At 38.7% G+C, this 17,483-nt stretch overlaps 1 protein-coding gene across 1 annotated transcript in view; it reads left to right on the forward strand.

Annotated features, from left to right (window-relative positions):
• Positions 1–4,529: 4,529 nt before the first annotated feature.
• The window catches only part of LOC126416437 (UDP-galactose transporter senju), a 74,655-nt gene continuing 61,701 nt past the window's right edge, over positions 4,530–17,483 (forward strand). The window contains exon 1 of the mRNA XM_050084160.1: positions 4,530–5,065. Within this exon, the coding sequence (XP_049940117.1) occupies positions 4,975–5,065 (91 nt within the window). The 5' untranslated portion in view covers positions 4,530–4,974. The remainder of the gene's footprint in view (positions 5,066–17,483) is intronic.

Genomic DNA, 17,483 nt, shown 5'->3' on the forward strand with positions numbered 1-17,483 from the left:
AGCTGTGAGATGAATCATTTGGATTTCTAAAATGTTTATATCAGGTAGTTGATGAATTTGTAAAATATTTTGAAGTTAGTTTCCAGAACATTAACACTGAACAGTAACTAGGCATGCCGACTTCAGTATTTTTGTAATTATGAGGGACTCCATCTCTCATTGTGTTAATTATACAATCTTCAATGATTAACAAACATATTTTATTTCTAATCATGAGCCATTTGGTTTTTGGAATATTACTATTTTTCACCACTGACCACATCTTGCCTGTAGTTATTAATTATAAAGAAGTTCACATAACTCTTTATTGGGAACTGTGATAGGTGTGCGACCAATCTCCTAGTCATTACAGTATCCAACAAACATTAAGTAGAAGGGAACATCTTTATCAAAGGGAGGTGTGTTCACATTAGTTGTTTCATTAACCGAACATAACTGCAGTTAATCTGGTACTGAATGGCGATAATGAGTTTATGAGATGCTAGTTCAAGATAAAAAAATCTGAGAATTACATCAGAATTAAGGCTGGTAGACATTACATATGAATGAAATGGAACAGAATGTCAGGTGATGTCAGCATCCAGTGGTGGATTGTTCACACTAGACAGAATGTCAACATGCCAGTTTTCTTAGCCTAATTTCAAAAGGCGAAAGTAAGGTTGTGTGATATCATCCACGATACAAAAAGTCAGAGAATACTGTCAGAATCAATGAAAAAGTTTGTTAATGGTCCAATCAACTTCATAACACATGTGATTGACCAATTTTGTGTAGTACCTGTAAACTGCTGAGAAATGAAACAACATTTCAAAACATCAACAGTTGTTTGCTAACGAAAATATATACTACAGCAGGGTGGGTTACAAAAATCGTTTGGCGTACTGTTCAAAATAAACGTCCACCTACCTCAGTATGGCTTCTGCTCGATGTCCCTTCACTCTGCAAGCATAGATACTTACTAGATGGCAAAAAAGCAGCATTGAAGAAAACGCCATCTAATATCTGTCCTGCAAAGTTCGCGTAAACTCTAGTAGTATTTCAGTTCCTGCAATCCCACATATATCAAGATTTCTGGTAGTGATATGATGCATTTTTTCTCACTGTAAATGTTCAAAAAATTTGTAGATAAGCCTTTTTATTGCTTCTAGCACACAAGAAAATGGACTATCAAGTCTGCTTGTACCTAAATAACGTATCTATTGTTCTCTGTTCACAGTTCATACAACCAATTTCACACTCAAAGCAGCCAGAAATTTATACAAGTGTGACCCAACTGATGACGCGATCTCACAGTCTCAGATCCGCTATTATAAATGAGTTTCACATTCGGTCCTTCTCAGTGGGTTTCTTTAAAAGAAACTGCTCGCCAAATACTCCATACCTGAATACAGAATACGCCACACGGAATTTTCATAAAGGCCGAAAGATCACACGTGACTAACTTTCCAACATACACTCCCGAAACTCCAAGCTTTCATCAAACTGTTCGTAACTACATCAGCGTTAGTCACAACACGTACTAAACGTGAGGAACTCAATATTCCTTCGTTTTACACATTTAACATGTTCTTTTGCGTCCGAAGCTGGTGAGTGACTCTCTCGATGCTGCCTCACTCACAGCATATCTAACTAGCTGTGAGCGGGAATTACGTAATTCTGATTGGCTGATCAGTCTGATGGACCAATCAGAATGATTCTTTGAGATCATTCTCATGGCAAAACCCGCCTAAGTCAATCACTGTTCAGAAAGTAATTTATGTTATCCCAAAATGCAAATACTAACACAATGTTGAATAAAACAAAACGAAATAAAATTAATCTTGACAATAATATAGAAAACGATTGCACTTTAAACTGATATTCTGGCTGCCATCTTACAAAAGTAATCACCCCTAGACATACATCATCATCAATGTGGGTAAATTACATCTTTACCACATTCCAATAATGTAATGTTGTACATAATATAATATTGATTTTTTTCGTTTGAGCCACATACACCATCTCACTCATTCTCATTTATTCACACAACAACACATTAAACAGACACTATTTTTTCTGAATTTTTATACTACAGGATGAAGAATAATTAAAGTTTTGGAAATAAAAATCCAAACTAATTGATTTGGTATATTGAGAACTGTGATTTCAAATGGTAACAAAAGACAAACTGTAATCGTTCCTAACTGAATTTTTCACCCTGAGTGATGGTTTGGTGGATTTTAGGTAATTTTCTGAACCTTCAAAACTATAATATGTACAGCTTTGAAATTTGGAGATCTTCTGAATTAAAAAATTAGTATACCATGTTTGAAAATGTTTTATTTAGATCCGTGGGGGGTATGAATATATGGTCATTCTAAGTGTCACAGAAGCCCGTTCTCATACTGGCTAGTAGCGACATATGTGCTATGAGTCATGGCTAAGACACAAGTTTTCAGCCTCCTGTACGTTCGCCGGGCTCCACGTCTACGTATCTTATTGCAATAAATGTTATCCTATAATAACTTGCGATGTCACAACATCAAGCACAATTTGTGAGGGAATATGTAGAGCCTATTTACATTATGTTTTATTTTTCATATATAGCAAATAACGTCATAAACAACTGTATTTTGTCCTTCAATAAACTGACTTTTTCACTCAATAAAAGTTTATTTAATGAAAACTGCTTCATCAATTTATGTTGTCATATATACACAATGTAGGCATCAGCTCTGTTCAGATATTGTAAAACGTAAATAATTTTTTGCTTTCATTATCTAGTCTCTATTATGGAAAAACATTCAACGGAGAAAATGTTCATGTAGTCATGAAACATTGACAATTGGTCACCAAAACAAAGCAAATTAATAAAGCAAAGGCTAAGAAGAAAAAAAGTGCGATATCTACTATTATAATATTAGTGTGCATGGCGAAAATAAATTAAATTCAGATGTCAGCAAACGACGACACAGTCCCCACACAAATATCAGTGTCTGACCTTTCTTTCCCAGATATCGTGACCTTGGTGTTCCATTGAATCCCTTCCCTTTCTGTTCTGTTAACGGCTTGTGTGAGTACCTCACTGTGGAATATTGAGATGTTCCATTCCATCCTGTTCCATTCTTTCAAAGGGGAATTGACCTTTAAGGAACTAGCAATGGTAGTAGCCTTTATTAACGGAAAAGTCCAAATTTATAAACGAAGTTCTTGACAAAGGTGGTATAGTGAACTTTCCACACTACTGAGAATCAAAAAAATACGAAAGTATCGTCCAATCATCAAAAAACGTCAAATTTATTTTTTTCGAAAAAATACACGTCATACATGTCAATACATCGAACAATATTTATATGTTGGTTTGTTTTCGTGAGAAATTGCAAGTGTTTCATGATGACTTGAATATCTTGCCATTGAGTGTTCTTCTGTAAGAGAGGCCTCATACTGACAGTGAAATATGATTTAGATTTTACAATACCTGTGCAGAACTGATGCCCACACTTCGTATAAATGCGAATATAAGTTGATGAAACGGTTTTCATTAAATAGCCATTTATTAAGTGAAAAAATCAGCTCTGTTGAAGGAGAAAAATACTGTTGGTTATGACGCTGTTTGCTTCGTATGGAAAATCAAACATAATTATAAGGTAAAAGGTTCTACGTATTCCCCTACAAAATTTTGTTATGTGTGTTTATGTATACAGTATATAGTTTCGCTAACGAATAAATGTCGATGTTTTGAAATGTTGTTTCACTTCTATGCAATTTACAGGTGCCATACAAAATTGAGCAGCCACATCAGTTATGAAGTTTTATTTGATCATCAACAAATTTTATCGTTTTGTATCACAGATGGTATCTTATAATTTCAATTTCGCCCTTCGGTACTGGGGCTAAGCAAATTGACATCGTGTACACGTTCCATCTAGTGTGAACCAACGTCTTACAGTTGAGCCGGCAAAGTTGATCTCTGGGAGCCAGCTTTCAAAGACCAAGTGCAAATGGTAAAGAGTGAAGACAGTGGCCGTCTGTAGAGCCCCGGCAACACTGAGGCGTGATCGTAGAGACATTAACAAAACTGTGTAACATGATTGGTTGCAGTAGGTACGCGGAGCTGCTGCGCCCAGACCACTGCAGCTTTTTACTGCAACAAACACACGTATATATATATATATATATATATATATATATATATATATATATATGTATATATGCATTCCTTTTTGGTCTGAACCGTCCATCATTTCACGGACGGTAAAGTCTGTTGATAACGAGTGTTGAATCGTCCTTTATGCACAGTGTATGATTTTTTGTTGCTTGGCTGTTATAAAAAGTAAATAATTTTTCGATCTAGACGGTTGACCTCTTTATGGAATAACACTCGTAGGGAAAAAAATGAAAGTCCTCCTACAGCCTTGGCAATGTGTCCCGAGCGCAATTACCTTTGGCACACTGTGCGTGCGTTATCTTTGCAACACTTGACCTAGTAACTTTGATGAGACCTTATCAAGATTAAGCCAAAGATATAGTTGTACCATGTAAATATGTCATGTGCCTAAACGTGTAATAAACATTAAAGTATTTGCCGATATGAGTGATGGCGTTCATCAAATAAGAAAAGCCTTTTTTGCCCCCTAACCTGCCTGTATATTATTCTCCACTTTCTGCGCCTAATTACGTGTACCAAGCAAATAAAGTACACTTAATGTTGCCCAACATGACAGCGTATTGTTTAAAGGTTTCGGCGGTTACCAGGAAACGTTATAATGCTAGCGAAGCAAGTAGTCAGTTGCAGATTGGTGACGTACGTACAGGAAGTCAGAAACACTCTGGCTTTACGACTCTGTGGTAACAATGCCTATACAGGTCTTTCCGTAATTAAACGCCGTAGCACCGAACTTGTGAAACACGTCAGGGATCACGAAATGCTCTTACCGGTGCCTACCGTTACCTATAGATTGACGTTTGTGTAAAGGTGATGAACTAGTAAAAATGTCGTTGCGAATTAGTTGGAATGAACTGTTCCCCACGAAATGGAGCGTAGTGATATTCATCGCGTACATGGTGTTGTTTATAAATCAAGGTTGGTGGTAAAATCAATATGAAATATGCTTTACCTGCAGATAAATCATTCTGGAATAAGCTGGCAGTCATTTATGCGTGAGGTGTGCGTGCTTGTGTGAATGAAGGCTGTTTGTTTCTCTTGTTCTAACGAAGGCTGTGGCCGAAGGCTTATGTGTAAATGTCTTTTAATTGTGCCTGTCTGCAACTTAACGTGTCATCTTTTGTTAAAATCCATCTTATTACTACTTTTTCAAGACTGTATACATTCTATTGAACTGCTCTTCTTAATTTCTTTGTTGTCTCTGGCAGATTTACAATGTCACAAGCAAACCGTAAGCTTTTTATTTCTTATCCGTGAACTTTTAATTCCTGCTCCAAATTTTTCTTTAGTTTGCTACTTTGCTTGCTCAATGTCCAGATTGATTAACGTTGCGTCACTCCCATCTCAACCACTGTTTCCCTTTCATGTCCAGCCACTCTTGAACTGCAGTCTGGTTCCTGCACAAGTTATAAATAACAATTTGCTCCCTGTGTTTTATTCATCCTGTTTGTTGTTGTGGTCTTCAGTCCAGAGACTGGTTTGATGCAGCTCTCCATGCTACTCTATCCTGTGCAAGCCTCTTCATCTCGCAGTACCTACTGCAACCTACATCCTTCTGAAACTGTTTAGTGTATTCATCTCTTGGTCTCCTCTACGATTTTTACCCTCCATGCTGCCTTCCAATACTAAATTGGTGATCCCTTGATACGTCAGAATGTGTCCTACCAACCGATCCCTTCTTCTACTCGTTTTGCTTTTGTTGATGTTCATCTTATATCCTCCTTTTAAGACATTGTCCATTCCGTTCAACTGCCCGTCCAAGCCCTTTGCTGTCTTTGACAGAATTACAATGTCATCGGCGAACCTCAAAGTTTTTATTTCTTCTCCATGGATTTTAATTCTTACTCCTAATTTTTCTTTTGTTTCCTTCACTGCTTGCTCAGTATACAGATTGAATAACATCGGGGAGAGGCTACAACCCTGTCTCACTCCCTTCCCAACCAATGCTTCCCTTTCATGTACTCGACTCTTATAACTGCCATCTGGTTTCTGTACGAATTGTAAATAGCCGTTTGCTCCCTGCATTTTAGCACTGCCACCTTTAGAATTTGAAAGTGAGTCTTCCAGTCAACATTGTCAAAAGCTTTCTCTATGTCTACAAATGCTAGAAACGTAGGTTTGCCTTTCCTTAATGTTTCTTCTAAGATAAGTCATAAGGTTAATATTGCCTCACGTGTTTCAACATTTCTACGGAATCCAAACTGATCTTCTCCGAGGTCAGCCTCTACCAGTTTTTCCATTTGTCTGTAAAGATTTCGTGTTAGTATTTTGCAGCCGTGCCTTATTAAACTGATAGATTGGTAATTTTCGCATCTGTGAACCCCTGCTTTCTTTGGGATTGGAATTATTATATTATTTTTGAAGTCTGAGGGCATTTCACCTGTCTCATACCTCTTGCTCACCAGATGGTAGAGTTGTGTCAGGGCTGGCTCTCCCAAGGCTATCAGTAGTTCTAATAGAATGCTGTCTACTCCCGGGGCCTTGTTTCGACTTAGGTCTTTCAGTGCTCTGTCAAACTCTTCACGCAGTATCATATCTCGCATTTCATCTTCATCTACATCCTCTTCCATTTCCATAATATTGTCCTCAAGAACATCGCCCTTGTATAGACCCTCTATATACTCCTTCCACTTTCCTGCTTTCCCTTCTTTGCTTAGAACTATGTTTCCATCTGAGCTCTTGATATTCATGCAAGTGGTTCTATTTTCTCCAAACGTCTCTTTAATTTTCCTTTAGGCGGTATCTATCTTACCACCTAGTGATATAAGCCTCTAGATCCTTACATTTATCCTCTAGCCACCCCTGCTTAGCCATTTTGGGACTAGTGTAGCAGGGGATACAACCCGTCGGCTTTGGACAATGACGTCACAAGTCGCCAATCGAGAAGCGATTCTTCTTAGTGTTGTAGCTCCCTTCAGTGGCTGATGAGTGTTTTTTGGCTTTTTTAAAAAAAAAAATCTCACGAGATAGAATAAATAGATCCACTTTATTAAGCAATCAGTAAAAAAACGTAACTGAAACATAACAGCAAAAGCGAAAATGGTAAACTGCTCTCTGGCGACTTGTGACGTCATTGTCCAAAGGCGACGGGTTGTATCCCCTGCTGCACTAGACCCGCCATTTTGCACTTCCTGTCTATCTCATTTTTCAGACATTTGTATTCATTTACTGCATTTTTGTATTTTTTCCTTTCATCTGTTAAATTCAGTATCTCTTCTGTTACACAAGGAATTCTGTTAGCCCTCGTCTTTTTCCCTACTTGATCCTCTGCTGCCTTCACTATTTCATCTCTCAAAGCTACCCATTTTTCTTCTACTGTATTTCTTTCACCCATTCTTGTCAATCGTTCTCTAATGCCCTCCCTGAAACTCTCTACAACCTCTAGTTCTGTCAGTTTATCCAGGTCCCATCTCCTTACATTCCCAATTTTTTGCAGTTTCTCTAGTTTTAATCTACAGTTCATAACCAATAGATTGTGGTCAGAGTCCACATCTGCCCCTGCAAATGTCTTACAATTTAAAACCTGGTTCCTGAATCTCTGCCAGACCATTATATAATCTATCTGAAACCTGTCAGTATCTCCGGGCTTCTTCCATGTATACAACCTTCTTTTATGATTCTTGAGCCAAGTGTTAGCTATGATTGAGTTATGCTCTGTGCAAAATTCTACCAGGCGACTTCCTCTTTGATTCCTCACCCCCATTCCATATTCACCTACTATGTTTCCTTATCTTCCTTTTCCTACTATCGAATTCCAGTCACCCATGACTATTAAATTTTTGACTCCCTTCACTATCTGAGTAATTTCTTTTATCTCATCATACATTTCATCAATCTCTTCATCATCTGTGGAGCTAGTCAGCTTATATAGACTTGTACTATTGTGGTAGGCGTGTGTTTCGTATCTATCTTGCTACCTTCAGAATTTCAGTGATTGTATTCCAATCAATGCCGTGAAAATATTCTGTTTCGTCTGTGGCGTACGTCTTACAAGGATATCGACAGTTTTGAGGGTCATTGTCTTCTTCAGGTGCGTTGTGTCAACTTGGGTATTTCAATGCTGTATCAGATTCCTCACACAGTATTCTATCTCCCATATCATCATCGTCATCTACTTCCTCGTCCCTTTCTGTAACATTTGTCTTCAAGTTATAGTTTCCTTTGTATATGCCTATATTCTTTTCCGTCCTCCTTTCAGCCATCCCTTCTTTGTGTACTACATGCTTGCTATCTGAGCTCTTGACGTATATATAGCTGGTTCTCTTTCTTCCAAATGCCTTTTGTTTTCCCATAGATAGCCCCTTTTTTCCTGTAGTCATGCATGCTTCTATAGTCTTGCATTTGTCCTCTGCCCATACTGTTTAGCAATTTTGCTCTTTCTGCCAATAAAATTTTTAAGCTTCTGTACCCTATTTCCATTAGCGTGCTGCATTTTTGTATTTTCTCCTTTTGTCTGTTAAATTTGGTTTCTTGTGTGTTACCCAAAGATTTCTCCTGGGCCTTGTCTTTTGGCCTATTTCATCTTCTGACTTCAGCATTTCTCCAGTTTCAATCAGATGTTGTCTATGCTCCTTTTGAAACGCTCACAATCAATGACTCTTCCAGTTTGTCCAGGTCCTATCTGCTTACTTCTAGGTATTTGTGATTGTTACCATTTCTGGTGACTTTAATACCTATAATGTATTTGAACACATAGGTATCTCTATCTAATTTACATACAATAATGTTCCATTTATTTACATTCAGTGCCAGTCTCTACATTGATCATGTGCAGATCATCCTCCATTTTGATATAGTGTTTTGCCATTGCAACTTCCCTGTTGACAACAGCATTATCTGCATGCAGCCTCACAGAGCTTCTGACATTATTCAGTAGATCATTTAAGCAGATTCTAAACATCAATGGTTGGGGGGGGGGGGGGGGGTTTCTGTCTGTTGATTTTGTCCTGTTAAGAATGCTATGTTGTGTTTAATATTCTGTGAAATTCTGAATCCAATCACAAATTATGACCAATACTTGGTAAGGTCATACTCTGTCCATTAAACAACAGTGCAGACTTGTATGGAGTGGCTACCAAAGTCAAAGTGCATGGCTTCAACTTGGGCAAGAGCATTTATGGTTCTTTGAATTCCTCTGGCCAACAAATGATCTTAATGATTTTTCTTTTACAATTCTGTGGTAACACCCCACAATCAATTTGGTGCAATCCCTGCCTGGACTTGATTTGTGATTTTGACCTTGTTTTCTAGTTTCACTCCCAGCACTATCTCCATCTTCTATTAATGATTGCAGGGTGCCCATTGTTGGGTCTGACATACCATCTTTTTCAAATTTTACAGAAGTACCTGTCTGCTGGGAAGGTTGCCCACTGTGGTGTACATTCCGCCTCTGTGCACTTCGTGCCTGACACCTTTCCTTCACCATGCTGTAGACTCAAAATGCAGCACAGTAGCCATCTTGCTGTGGGTGGGGGTGGGGGGATCGTCAAGTCAAGTCAAGTCAAGTACCTGGATGGCGGTAGCCCTCTGACCCTGAAGGAATCGCAGTTTAGGTGCCTGCACTGCGTACTCCTCATATATGGAGTATGTGTCTGTCATGACAGACATGGGGACTCCCAGCAATGATTTGCCTGCCAGGTAGCCATTGCTGTGGCTGGGTGGTGCCCTTTGGGGAGAGCCCTCATTTTGGGGTGTGTGGGGCGACAGGTTAATAATAATTCATATTTCATAAGTAATAGAAAAAATTAGAATATTGTTCGCCTTCTTTTATGAGAGCCTGATAACTATTTTTGTGATCAGCTAGAAAGTGATGGAGAACATACTGGCCATAATTTCCATGCTGCAAGTCCACATTCTTGTCGAGCCCACTGAAAGAAATGTTTCTCTTCTCTGTTTACTCAGCAGGATTAGGAACTATGATTATAAATGAATATTTTGAGTTCTAATTGGTAGATATATTTGATCACCTTTCACATGCACAGCATCGTAATATTCTTGATGTTAATACTAATAATAAATCTCTCTAATCTAAACAGCACTATGAGCAGTTCAGAGGTGACCTCTACAGCAAGTTCCCATTAAATGGTCTCTCACCCTGACCTTCGATAATCAAAATAATTGCTTGCCACAAAAGTGGAAAATAAGTATCGCCACATGCCCCGTGGATTTGTTAATATTGAAGGTGGCACACTAACAGTTACTTTTGTGAAATCTAAGTGATCCAGGGCGGTGTACAGTCGTCTCGTCACGAGTTCAGTTCGTATTTGTAACGAAAACATGAGTCTAGTTGTGGTCTGGCTGAGACGTCATCCACGGCATCACGTTTTCCACCGTTTGACTGACGTGGATTGTATTTTAGCTGGGTGCGAAGTGAAGTCTTTTTCCAGAAATCTAAATGATCCAGGACAGTGTACAGTCCTTGTGAGTTCACTTCCTATTTGAACTCCCTCTGCCAGGCACTTAAATGTGATATGCAGAGTATCGATGTAGAACTGCACAGGCCTGCATTAGCAACCTCGGCTACGGAGATGGGTGAAGCATCAAGTGATGGTTCGTCTTACAGGGAACCCTACCTTTGATCGAGTCCTACCAGTGATGTTTCCTGACTAGTTAGTGGTTGGAAAGGTGCATTCGTAAGAGTGGTATGAACCACTTGGCAGGGAAAGTGACCTGGACAATAGTGCAGGGACTGTTAATTAAAGATACTGTAGCAGCTGTGCTGGTATCGAAGAAGTTCTTATGGTTGTCTGAGGAGATGTGCGAGTTGGATGCCTCTAATTTCATAGACTAGATTTAGGCAATTGTAGCATTACAGGCCAGAACAGCTCTTTAACGTTATGACACATAGTATAAAAAAACACACGTTACTAGTATTAAAAGTATGCAGCCAACTAACGGAAAATGGTTTCAGTTTCATATACTAACGAGAAAAACTGTTATGAAGACTATCTAAAGTTCGCTGGAACTTGTTCTTTATAGATTTTCTGTTAGATTTTACTGGCTCAAGAATCTAGGATTTTGTTGGTGTCTAGCACTGGATACATTCTACAGCTAAATTGAGGGGCATATGTTGAGCGCTTATCAGACCCCATTATCTTCACAGATTTTTTTTTTTTTAAAGAAAGTTATACTTTATTTGATCATAGTAGTTACCTAGGCCTACTTCAGATTGCAACATTCCGACTCTTAATGATATTACTTGGAAAACACTTGATTCTGCATTAAACTGGCTTTTAACCAATATACATGTTTGTAATTCAGACAAAAGAGCCCAAAAACTTTGTCTAAGCACACAAAATACATGATTTACAAGTAAAGATAACAACTCACCAAACAGTGTGCGGTAGTGTCCCCCCACCCCCCATAAAACATGCAAGTTGAGAAATGTGTTTTGTAGTAATTATCTTCATTTGCATGAATCTGGATGCTTTCTAAACACTGTGAAGTTCATGGTGGAGGGTACAGGGTACATCCCACTGTACCAGTTATTAGGTCTTTTCCCCTGTTCCATTCACATATTCAGTGCATAGAAAAATGATTATTCAAATGCCTCTTGTAAGTAGTCTAATCATATGCTTACAATTACTGTGGCAGCTTTATGTAGAGGGTTGCAGTGTATTCCTAGAGTCATCATTTAAAGCGAGTTCTCAAAACTTTGTCTGTAGACTTTCTTGGGATATTTTCAGTCTATCTTGAGGAGCCTGTAGTTCCATTCTTTCAACATCTCAGTACACTCTCCTGTGGGTCAAACAAACATGTAACCATTCATGCTACCCTCCTCTGTGGAAGTTCAATATCCTCCTGCTAGTCCTATTTGGTACGTATCACACACTCTTGAGCAATATTCTAGGATAGGTTGCACAAGTGATTTACAAGGGTTGGAACTTAAATAGAGGCAACTATTTATTCACAAAAAATGGTTCAAATGGCTCTGAGCACTATGGGACTTAACATCTGCGGTCATCAGTCCCCTAGAACTTAGAACTACTTAAACCTAACTAGCCTAAGGACATCACACACATCCATGCCCGAGGCAGGATTCGAACCTGCGACCGTAGCGGTCACGCGGTTCCAGACTGAAGCGCCTAGAACCGCACGGCCACACCGGCCAGCATTTATTCACAACCGATACAAAAGAGTTACATGTTTGCACCTGTTACTGTCCTTCAAAGTATCACCAGCGTTGTGTAGAACCCATTGCCAGCAGTGTGGAAGGCGTAGTATACTGTTAGCAGAGCCTGTTCTGTTGATCGTGCGAATGGAGTGGTCTACTGCCTGTCAGATCTCTGGAACAGTTCTGAAGCGAATGCCACAAAGTGGTTCCTTCACCTTCAGAATCAAATCAAAGTCGCAAGGACTTAAGTCCGGGGTGGATGGTACAGTACTTCCCAGTCCCATCGACTGAACAGAGCAGCCACAGCTTGCGCTGTATGTGCCCACTCATTGTTGTGCAAAATGATGGGTGGGTTGCGCAGAAAGTGTCGCCGCTTCTTCTGCAAACCTGGTCACAGGTGATTCTCCAAAAATGAACAGTAATACTGTGCACTGACAGTCTGCCGTGGAGGAACATAAAGCGTTAGGATAACACCATCACAATCGTACACAAGAACCACCATAACTTTAGACCACTCCATTCGCACCATCAACAGAACAGGCTCTGCTAACGGTATTCTATGCTTTGCACATCGCTGGCAATGGGTTCTACACAACGCTGGTGACTACTTTGAAGGACAGAACAGGTGCAAACGTGTAACTCCTTTGTATTGGTTGTGAATAAATAGTAGCCACTATTTAAGTTCCAACCCTTGTATAAGCAAACTACTTCGTAAAATGATTGTGTTTCTGTAGTTTCCTCCAATAAACTAAAGTCTGATACTTGCTTTACCCATGACTGAGCCTCTGTGATCATTCCACTTCATGTCCCTACTAAGTGTTACACCCAAGTATTTCTATGAGTTTACAGATTCCAGTTGTGACTCACTAATATTGTATTCATAGTATACTATGTTTTTTTGTTTTGTGAAGTGCACAATTTTACGTTTTTGAACATTTAAAGCAAGCTGCCAATCATAGCACCACTTTGAAATCTTATCGAGGTCAGAGTGGATATTTGTACTGTTTCATTTAGATTGTGCTTCATTGTAGGTAACTGAATCATCTGAGTAAAGTCTTAAGTCACTATTAATATTGTCTGCGAGGTCATTAATGTACAACTAGAATATAAAGAGAAGCAACACACTTCCCTAGGGTACAGCCGAAGTTACTTCTACATCTGTCAAAGACTCTCCATTCGAGACAACATGCTGCATCCTCCCTACCAAGAAATCCTCAGTTGTGGCACATATTTCTTCTGATACCCCATATGATGATAATTTTAATAATAAGTGTAGGGGTAGTACTGAATCAAATACTTTCCAGAACTCCAAAAATATTGCGTCTACCTGACTGCCTTGATTCGTAGCTTTCAGGATGTCCCATAAGAAAAGTCCAAGTTGGGTATCACAGGATCTATGTTTTTGAAATCCATGCTGGTTGGCATGGAGGGGGTCATTATGTTCAAGACACCTCATTGTATTTGAGCTCAGAATATGTTCTAGGTCTCTACAACAAATGAATGTTGAGGCTTTGTTCAATTTTAATGGTTTCAGCTGTTCCTCAATGACACTGGCACTAACATTTATTTCACTCATCTTTTCAGTGGTATGAGAATTAAATTGCGGTAATACACCTGGGTTTTCCTTTGTAAAGGAACATTTGGAAACAGATAAGCATTTCTGCCTTTGCTTTGCTACTCTCCGTTTTAGTTCCTGTCTCATCTATGAGTGCCTGTTTGGTGTCATTAACAGCCTTTACATATGACCAAAATTTCTTTGGCTCTTGTAAGAAGAGAACACCACTTGATAACTGACACAAAAAGTTTTATTAAGTCTTAAAAATAAAGAACAGTTTATTATAATGGGTATGCTAGCCACAAAGTGGCTCACAATAACAATCTGATTACACATATGGGTAGAGGTAAACATGTAACTGAGTTAGAGCTGGCTGGGCCCGTCTATAAAAGGCATAGTCCATATCAATTCAGGCAGAGACTGCCACGCATTGATTTACAAGCAGCCTCTCCTCTGTGCACTCTACTGTCCGGCTGACAGTTTTAGGCATAATCCATATCACATCAGTCAGGGGAGTTACCTTCATAGTCTCAGATGTTATTGAATTTAGCCTATGTTAAAATGAAGGTCTAAGTAAGGAACACGTATATTTTTGTTTTCTCCAAAACAATTTCTGCTCCGAGCTAAAGCCTGCCAAAGATGACACTGTGCATACCATTTCGAAGATGCGAATTTTGGAAAAAATTTTAAAATCCTGTATGTCTGGAATAGTGGCTCTTCTTTCTTTTTTTAAGACAATTGCTTTGTGATCACAAACAAATCCTCCACGTGGACTTATCTGTCAAAGTTCTTTTACTATAGTGTTCTGAACTTTTTTTACAATTTATGAAAATTTTTTTTTTCAAAAATGCCAATCCTTAAAATTTTGATTTTTTATTAGCATCATACAGTTCTACATTTCCTGAAAAGGAGAGCTTCCACCTTTAGGTTGGACAGGTTTTATAAACAATTGAAATTTTTACCATTCATAGAACCTGTTTTATTACCACATTATCACATAACAGGCTCATAAAAATCAATACCTAGCCTTATTTAACATAATTTTAGTTTTGAAAGATGAGGAAGGGACTCATTTTTCAAGCATTTTAAATGGTTCCAAAATGTAAGTGAAAAACCCAAATACTGAAATGTTTCAATTTATACAACTTCCATGCACTCCGCTTTGTACTGAAATTAGCCAGTAAACTAACTAAAAATGTGTTCTACTGCTTCAGTATCTTCCTTTGATATAGGATGAGGAACTGGAGCACTTACAATCTTCAAAACATTGTGAACAGGAAGTGAGCACTGATGGTGTTGCTGTCCTTCAGCTGGAAACCTATATCCAGCAGCTGGTCCATGTGGTAGCATAAAGTTCACTACAATTTCGTTTAACTCATAACTGGTGTCTATAATCTCTGCAATTCAGCAGTCACAGTCATACACACATGCTATAAACATCCCCCTTCTCAGGTTGTGAATCTGAATATTATCCTGCTGTTTCTGAGGTGTTGGCTGAAAGAACGAAATTTCTTCTTTCTTGCTCTTTGAAGTGCGTGCAATATGAGTAAGCCCATCACTTTGAGTCCAAAAATGTGTTTTCTGAATTCCTTTCACAGGAGTAGTTTGTTTGGACCATTCTTCTTTTTTCTGCTCGTAGAATTCTTCAATTTCCTCTTTGGACAAAAGAATGAGTGCTGTGGATGTGTAGGATTTCACGACTCTAGTAAAATCCTCAGCATTTCGAATCACAGCTGTATTTGGTCTGAAAAGATGTAGCATGGGGCTTCAGCAGGCCTCCTACACCATCACAAGGCCCCTTCCCATGACCAGTAGCATTGTATACCCAGTCATTTGACACAAGTGACTTACTCAATTCAAACAGCTGGTAATGATTTTTAAAATGACTAGGAGCACAATCAGAAATAATGATCATCTTCTTTGCCCCTGTTTGCAGTTGAAGAAGTTTGCGCATTGCTAGCGAAGCATTTGCTAAGTCATGTCCTGCGCCATCACTTATACCTGCAACACTTGTGGTCTTGTTTTGAAAATATGTTACTCCTGTAAAAACTGAAATTACAGACCATTTGTCAGCAAAATCACAGTGAAGCACTAAACATAGTTCTTCATCCTGTACACACACTTTCACTTCTGCAATGTGTTGTTGTTGCAATTTCTTCAGATGCTGGTGTGTTACAGCTTTCACTGACCATTTACCAAATTCATCAATGAAACTGTCAAAGGCAACAGTTTTCTTGATTAGTTTATTTTCCACTCACGTCACGTATGTAATTTCTGCAGAGTTATCTGCTACGTCTTCCAGGCCAAGTGTCTGCAAAGACAGTCCTCCCTTTCCAGGGCAGTCACCACATTCTTGAAACAAATACGACTCTCGCTTTGCACCACAGACTACTAATGACTTCACATGCCCAACCATGGTGTCATATGTCACATGCTCCAGTAAATTCTCAAAGTTACCACACAAAGTTCAAAATTCGTGCAGTACACACATAAATAGATATCTCTAGGTGGGTGTAGAACTACCCGCTTAGGTCACAGTGCATAAAATTTTGATCTTCCAATATGTGAAGTTGTATAGTTGCTCTCATAAATTGCAAAAGTTTCTTTAATTCTGCAAGACATACACCTCTTCACTTTCACAACTTTTTGACCTTCATCTGTTACAGTTAATAGTGTCTTTATTGCTGGCATTGTGGTGAGAACAGTCCCATTTATCTTCCAGATAAAATGACTGCACTGTTTGAACTTGAGCTGCTTCTACAGGATGATCATAATAGGGATCTGGTCATCCAAAGACTCCTTTTACAGACCTCACACTTCTTGATTTGTCTATCCTGTGCTTTGATACTGATGGGACGTGGTTAAAAATTGTTTTCCTTGAAAATGTCTTTGGAATAATAGTTGAAACTTGTACCTTTTCACAGTAGGGTGCACAATATTCAAAGGCTGATTGATATTTGTGAAAAATTCCTGACAAGAGGTGCAAGACTGCATTGGTTCATTTTCTTCTGAAGGTGGAATTTCTACTTTGAAGAGTGTGGTCAGTTTTGCGGTTGTGTATTCATCCATAGCTTTAGTAATTTATCTGCGCTTTCTTGATCATAGAGTGTATGTCTTGACTTCACTGACCACTGTTTCTTAATAGGACTAACACCTACCTCTGTAGTTGACTGATTCAGGGTATTTAATTCTTCCTCTATTGATGCAAATGGGAGGCTTCACCTTGTTCAGATACTTTCATTATTGTTATTCTGTCAAAACATTTAGAACACAAAAAGTCGTCACTGGAAACATCTTCAGTTTGAAACAGTCTTCAAATGAGAACACTTATCCCCAACCTGAGCAAAGTCTGTTTTTTTGTTTGTCTTATGTATCTCTCTTTTATGGATATGCAAGTAGTCAGTTCACCTCACTCTCCTGTGGCCCCAGTCAGAAGACATTTCAAACAGTCCTTTTCATGAAACACAATGCAACTATGTCAACTTGCAAATGCCTCATCAAAACACAGAGCTCACTGGATGGTCTCAGATTTCTTAGAAGCCTCTTCAGTAGACAAATTAGCACTGAACAACTACAATACAGAAACCTGAAATGAACAACCACGACATAGAAATGACAAGAAACTACAACAAAGTGTAAGAAATAACTGCAACAAAGAAAGTGATAAG

This window comes from Schistocerca serialis, chromosome 8 (assembly GCF_023864345.2).
Source record: "Schistocerca serialis cubense isolate TAMUIC-IGC-003099 chromosome 8, iqSchSeri2.2, whole genome shotgun sequence".
NCBI classification, from domain to species: domain Eukaryota; kingdom Metazoa; phylum Arthropoda; class Insecta; order Orthoptera; family Acrididae; genus Schistocerca; species Schistocerca serialis.